Raw genomic sequence first — 6,954 nt, 5'->3', positions numbered from 1 at the left:
CCAGGCGGACACCCCTCCTCGGTCGGGGAGGAAAGGTGTTGGGTGCTGGATCAGCCTGCGGACAGCCGCCAGGCGAACACCCCTCCTGGGCAGGAAAGGCACAGGACGACCGGCTTATTCTTTCTAGAATACTTACAAGTGTAGTTTTTAAAAACTCTATATGCCTAGCTCAAACCACATTTAATTGAATATTCAATTAGAAATGGGGACTTGTTTTAACAGCCAGCATTTCTATTATGTCTTGAGAAAAGATTCTCAGTGTTGCATTTAACTCTCCTTTTAAATCATCTCTTTTAAGACTAAGTTTTTGAACGCAATATTTGCCTATATATTTAAACGTGATTGTATATATCAAAGTAATTTAAAAATTGTATATATGTGTGTGTTGCATGCCTGGGTATGCACATTTGTATGGATGTGCATTTGTCCCTGCGTGCCTATGTAGAGGTCAGAAGTACATCTCAGGTGTCTTTATTATTCTCCATATTATTATTATTATTATTTGAGATAGGGTCACAAAAAAAAAAAGAAAAAAGAAAAATAGAAGAGATCGGGTCTCTCACTGAACCAGAAGGTAGTTATTTAGGCTAGACTACTCCCCACCAGTCTATCTCTTCTCTGCCCCTACTCCTCAGCTCTGGGGTTACAGATGCAGTACCATGACTGACTTGTACATAGGCCCTGAGATAGAGACTCTGGTCCTCGTGTTTGCACTGCAAGGACTTTACCCATAGAGCAATCTCTCTAGCCCTATAGATAATTTTTAAGATTAAAATCTTGGAATAAGATGGGGAGTTATTACATGATACATGGAGTATTGGTAGAAGTCAACCTTCAAGGCTGGTGGAATTTACTAAGCAGGCTGCATCTTGAGGTTTCTTATGGTGAGGGTAAGAACACAAAGAGACCTCATGTTGGTGAAGCTGGCCTCAGGCTCTCACAATAGCCTCTGTTGATGCCTTTGAAAGTACTGACCATTTAGATAGGAAATGAGATGAAACTGTCAGGTGACCGGCAGAGCTGTGTTACCATTGGTGTAAATGAAGATGCCCACCAGAATTAGTTTCAAGGGGGAAATGGTCCAGTTGTCTTTCACAGTTGACTTTCAAGTCCTCAGTGGAAGATCCAACACAGAGGAGCAAAGTTGAGAGCATGAGTAGTAAATGGGCTGTGAGAGAGTTAGACAAAGGGACAGATGTCAGCACCAATGAGCGCCAACAGCATGCTAGGTGGAAAGTTAAGATTGAGACCTGAGCAATGAGAGAAGGTTGCACGTACGCGGTATGAGGGTAGTAGTGGTGGGTCCAAGGAACAAAAGAAAATCTAGAGAAGATGGACAGTGACCTAGAGGTCAAGGACTGTGACCACTAAACACCAGCATGAGTAAGGCACTTCCAGAGTGGCATCCGGTGTGGGAAGTCAGTTTGCCAAGGAGGTCATAAACTTTACCAGGAAAGATACTGGTGACTGATAGCTTCATAAAGGACATGGTGATAGTATTTGCTTAACTGACTACAGTCTGAAGTGAAGGTGGGAGGGTGCCAAGGGGAGGAACTGAAGTGCAGAGACCAGATCTGGAGAGGAGTAGTCTCTCCTGGGAGGAGAGCAGGAGAGATGGGGTACAGACAAAAGGAGACAGGACTCTGTGGGCCGATGGGCCTCAGTGCATTGTATGAAAGACAAGGCAGGACCAGACAGAAATTGATACTGAAGACACAAGTTAATGGGTTTTCAAATCATCATCTACACATCAATCTCCATAAAGCAGGGATGCTGATGAGCCAACTCCATGGATCTGTAAGGCGTCAAGGGGTAGGGTAGAAAACTGTTTCAGTAAACGTCCTGGCAAGTGAAGGCCGACATGATAAATCCCCAAAGAGCTGCAGGAGATGAGAAGGGATGGATTTTGTTGAGACAGAAAAAGAAGATGAGGGTCAAGTTTACCTAGTTAGGAAAGGGTAGAGTAGAAAAATTAAGGATATGAGGAGAGAGATTGTGAAAGGAGAGAAATAGTGTGATTAAGAGCACACAATAAAAATTAGAGAAGATATCAAAGCATAAAAAAGTATTCTGTTTAAGATGTGGCTCATTTATAAATCATTTTTTGGTATGCCATGCTTCCACCTCACCATTCCCAGCACCCTAACAGAAACGTTTGACCAGATGGAAAAAAGACTAGCCTTAGAATGAAATGTCATCTCCTCCTCCCTCACCACCCTCAATGCTCTCTTTTTGATAGATGCTGATCTAGGATAGATGAATCATTATGTGCTCGCTCTTCCATCTACATTCTGTAGACTTTCTCTTTCTGATACGTGGCCGTGGAGAAGCTCTGACCTGAGTGAACACCTCCCATTTGCTTTCCTTATATATCTGGACAGCCCTTACTCATAGGGAAAGTCTCACTATTCTGAACTGGGCTGTGTAGGACCAGTGATGCAAAAACATTTATGTGACCATAAAAATCACACAATGTGAGATAAGCAAACGCCTGACCCATATTTAATTTTCTTTTTTCTTAACATCTTTTCACTTCAGATTCTAGTTACCTGTTTTTTTTTTTAACTGCATGTTTGGTTCATTTCTAACCACCTTTTCCTTCTAATCCGGGTATTCATGTCTCCCTGGCATTGGTGCTCATTTCTCTAATCTATCTGAAGCTAATATAGAGAAGTTTGTACAGATCCTCATGGTAGATGAATGATCACAACAAGCCATTCTGATACGCATTAAGTAGCATCTAGGTTGATGACAGATTAATAACTGCAAATCCTGCAAATTCTTCCTCAGGCTCCCTCTCACAAATGTGTCTCTTTCACAGAGATACAGACTCTGAACTTTGAACACTCACTTTGAACTTTGAACATACATTTATTTGTCTTGTCTCAATCTTACATAGATGGAATCATATAATAGATATCCTCTTGAATTAGAAAAATCCTGATATCACATTTATAACATTGACTCCCACCTCCCCACTTGATGGTCTTCTGTTAGAGGTTATTATTATAGCAATTCACTTCTCCACCCCACTGTTGGCGAGGGTTGGATGCCTGCAGAATGTGGTTATTAGAAACAGTATCGCCAGTGTTCTCAGACCATGGCACTAACAGCTGTCTAAGGAGGCTCTGCAAGTATTATACGACTGTTTAATTCAAATTTCCCTAAGAGCTTAAAAAAAACATTTTCAAATCTCTTTCTTTCAGATTGTGTTTTAGTCACATCCTTGAAGAGATTCTGCTGCACCCCAATCTGTGCACCCCAATAGCCAACAAGAGGAAAGAACCAGGTTCCAACGGAACATATCAGACCAAAGCTCCCTGACTGAGCTGGTGCCCTGAGTGCTGGCTCTGGGTTCGTCAGCAAGCATAATAGAAGTTAGCCCCATCACATGCACAGAAGCTGTCAGGAGATTCGGCTCCATCACAGACACAGCAAGTCTTTTTTATTTATTTTTTAACCCCCCTTCCTCAACCCTGTGCATATATTGGAGTTTGGTGTATACATTGAAGCTATGAACACTAAGCCCACATGTGCTCAGAATCCAAATTGCAGCATAATGATATTTCGTCCAACCAAAGAAGAGTTTAATGATTTTGACAAATACATTGCTTACATGGAGTCCCAAGGGGCACACCGGGCTGGACTGGCCAAGGTCATCCCGCCAAAAGAATGGAGGGCCAGGCAGTCTTATGACAATATCAGCAACATCTTAATAGCAACTCCCCTGCAGCAAGTGGTCTCTGGGCAAGCAGGCGTGTTCACCCAATACCATAAGAAGAAGAAAGGCATGACAGTGGGGGAGTATCGTGAGCTGGCCAACAGCAAAAAGTACCAGACCCCGCCACACCTGGATTTTGAAGATTTGGAGAGAAAATACTGGAAGAATCGCCTNTNTGNGTCACCGATTTATGGTGCTGACGTCAGCGGCTCCCTGTTTGATGGGAAGACTCAACAGTGGAATGTGGGTCATCTGGGAACAATTCAAGACCTATTGGAACAGGAATGCGGCATAGTGATTGAGGGCGTCAACACGCCCTACCTGTACTTTGGCATGTGGAAGACCACCTTTGCGTGGCACACGGAGGACATGGACCTTTACAGTATCAACTACCTACACTTTGGGCAGCCCAAGACCTGGTATGCTGTGCCCCCTGAGCATGGCAGGCGCCTGGAGCGCCTGGCCAGGGAACTCTTCCCTGGCAGCTCCCAGGGCTGCCAGGCCTTCCTGAGGCACAAGGTGGCGCTCATCTCACCCACTGTGCTCAAAGAGAATGGCATCCCCTTTGGTCGCATCACCCAGGAGGCTGGGGAGTTCATGGTCACCTTTCCCTATGGCTACCACTCGGGCTTCAACCATGGCTTCAACTGCGCAGAGGCCATCAATTTTGCCACCCCAAGGTGGATTGACTATGGCAAGGTGGCATCTCAGTGCAGCTGTGGGGAGGCCAGGGTGAGCTTCTCCATGGACGCCTTTGTGAGGATCTTGCAGCCTGAGCGATATGAACTGTGGAAACGCGGCCAAGATCAGGCAGTTGTGGACCACACAGAGACTATGGGGCCTACCAGTCAGGAGCTCACCACCTGGCGGGTGACCGAAGCACCAAGAAAAACTTGGGGCCTGAAGCATCTCAGGCTTCGCCAGGTCTCACGCTCTCGTCTGCCTATAGCCACGGTCAGTAAAGTTCCTTGTAACATGCAGGCGTGCCACACCTCCAGGCAACCATCACATGAGAAAGGTGATGAGGCTCAGAAGTGTAACTCAGCCAGAGCCCCACCACATCCTCTGAGTCTGTCTTCTTCTGGTCACATGTCAACTGCAAGACGTGGTCTTGGTCGCCGTCCTTGTGAACTAGGAGTTCTGGAGTCCACCAATGGAGCTCCAGTCAAGAGGCGACTTCCAGCAGACAGAGATGACACAAGCCCCAGCCCAGAGCTTCAGCCCCAGTCTGTGAGTGGAGACTTAATAGTCAACTCAGGACTTGTGAACCCTGGCCAACAGCGTCTGAAGGGGGATTGATCTCCGACCCCTAAACCTATGTCCTGGTTTATATAGTTCATTGTCTTGCACTAAGGATGCTCCCTAAGTCCATTACCTCAGAGTTTTGACTGAGTTTGCAGGACATTGGCNACACCTGAGAGAGCTCCTGGTCAGTTCTAACTCCAAAACACACCATGCACTTGCAGAACTTGGCAAGCCTCTGGATAACCGCTAACTCCTGCTCTTCCAGCTGAGGTCTCATTGGCCACTACTGTTGAGGTTCTGCAAGCTAAATTCAGCTGAGGCTGCTCAGCACTGACCTCCCATCCTCAAGGCCAACTGTAGAGGAAGCAGAACATTCACACCTTCCTCCCCCTCTGCTATTTCTTGCAGAATGTCTGACTTTTGACCACTAGATTAGTACTCACAAAGGAAGTAGTCACAAAAAAAGATCAAAACCCACTTGAGAGTCACAGATGACCTCTCAAAGTTGATGTATTCCGCTGTGTCCCACCCAGCTTTCACAAATAAAGCAAAGCAGCCACAAGGTTACACCTAGACTTTATTTCTAATATTGTAGTTTCAAATAGTGGNGCGGCATAGTGATTGAGGGCGTCAACACGCCCTACCTGTACTTTGGCATGTGGAAGACCACCTTTGCGTGGCACACGGAGGACATGGACCTTTACAGTATCAACTACCTACACTTTGGGCAGCCCAAGACCTGGTATGCTGTGCCCCCTGAGCATGGCAGGCGCCTGGAGCGCCTGGCCAGGGAACTCTTCCCTGGCAGCTCCCAGGGCTGCCAGGCCTTCCTGAGGCACAAGGTGGCGCTCATCTCACCCACTGTGCTCAAAGAGAATGGCATCCCCTTTGGTCGCATCACCCAGGAGGCTGGGGAGTTCATGGTCACCTTTCCCTATGGCTACCACTCGGGCTTCAACCATGGCTTCAACTGCGCAGAGGCCATCAATTTTGCCACCCCAAGGTGGATTGACTATGGCAAGGTGGCATCTCAGTGCAGCTGTGGGGAGGCCAGGGTGAGCTTCTCCATGGACGCCTTTGTGAGGATCTTGCAGCCTGAGCGATATGAACTGTGGAAACGCGGCCAAGATCAGGCAGTTGTGGACCACACAGAGACTATGGGGCCTACCAGTCAGGAGCTCACCACCTGGCGGGTGACCGAAGCACCAAGAAAAACTTGGGGCCTGAAGCATCTCAGGCTTCGCCAGGTCTCACGCTCTCGTCTGCCTATAGCCACGGTCAGTAAAGTTCCTTGTAACATGCAGGCGTGCCACACCTCCAGGCAACCATCACATGAGAAAGGTGATGAGGCTCAGAAGTGTAACTCAGCCAGAGCCCCACCACATCCTCTGAGTCTGTCTTCTTCTGGTCACATGTCAACTGCAAGACGTGGTCTTGGTCGCCGTCCTTGTGAACTAGGAGTTCTGGAGTCCACCAATGGAGCTCCAGTCAAGAGGCGACTTCCAGCAGACAGAGATGACACAAGCCCCAGCCCAGAGCTTCAGCCCCAGTCTGTGAGTGGAGACTTAATAGTCAACTCAGGACTTGTGAACCCTGGCCAACAGCGTCTGAAGGGGGATTGATCTCCGACCCCTAAACCTATGTCCTGGTTTATATAGTTCATTGTCTTGCACTAAGGATGCTCCCTAAGTCCATTACCTCAGAGTTTTGACTGAGTTTGCAGGACATTGGCNACACCTGAGAGAGCTCCTGGTCAGTTCTAACTCCAAAACACACCATGCACTTGCAGAACTTGGCAAGCCTCTGGATAACCGCTAACTCCTGCTCTTCCAGCTGAGGTCTCATTGGCCACTACTGTTGAGGTTCTGCAAGCTAAATTCAGCTGAGGCTGCTCAGCACTGACCTCCCATCCTCAAGGCCAACTGTAGAGGAAGCAGAACATTCACACCTTCCTCCCCCTCTGCTATTTCTTGCAGAATGTCTGACTT

General features: G+C 47.3%; 2 protein-coding genes across 3 annotated transcripts in view; both read left to right on the top strand.

The window, feature by feature from the left end:
* Nucleotides 1-5,524, top strand: part of Kdm4d (lysine demethylase 4D) — a 33,614-nt gene extending 28,090 nt beyond the window's left edge. The window contains exon 2 of one of the 2 annotated variants that reach the window (XM_021207888.1): nt 3,207-5,524. In XM_021207888.1, coding sequence (XP_021063547.1) covers nt 3,515-5,020 — 1,506 coding nt within the window. In that variant the 5' untranslated portion in view covers nt 3,207-3,514 and the 3' untranslated portion in view covers nt 5,021-5,524. The remainder of the gene's footprint in view (nt 1-3,206) is intronic. The other variant, XM_021207887.1, reaches the window with a different exon arrangement.
* LOC110327601 (lysine-specific demethylase 4D-like) lies at nt 5,176-6,602 on the top strand. The gene is given in 3 exon segments (XM_021206679.1): nt 5,176-5,193; nt 5,572-6,562; nt 6,565-6,602. Coding segments are annotated over 3 exon segments (1,047 nt in total).
* The last annotated feature ends 352 nt before the right edge of the window (nt 6,603-6,954 follow it).

The sequence above is a fragment of the Mus pahari genome, chromosome 10 (genome assembly GCF_900095145.1).
Source record: "Mus pahari chromosome 10, PAHARI_EIJ_v1.1, whole genome shotgun sequence".
In the NCBI taxonomy this organism is placed as follows: Eukaryota; Metazoa; Chordata; class Mammalia; order Rodentia; family Muridae; genus Mus; species Mus pahari.
Note: the sequence above shows the minus strand (reverse complement) of the source record. Positions and strands in the feature narration are given on the sequence as shown.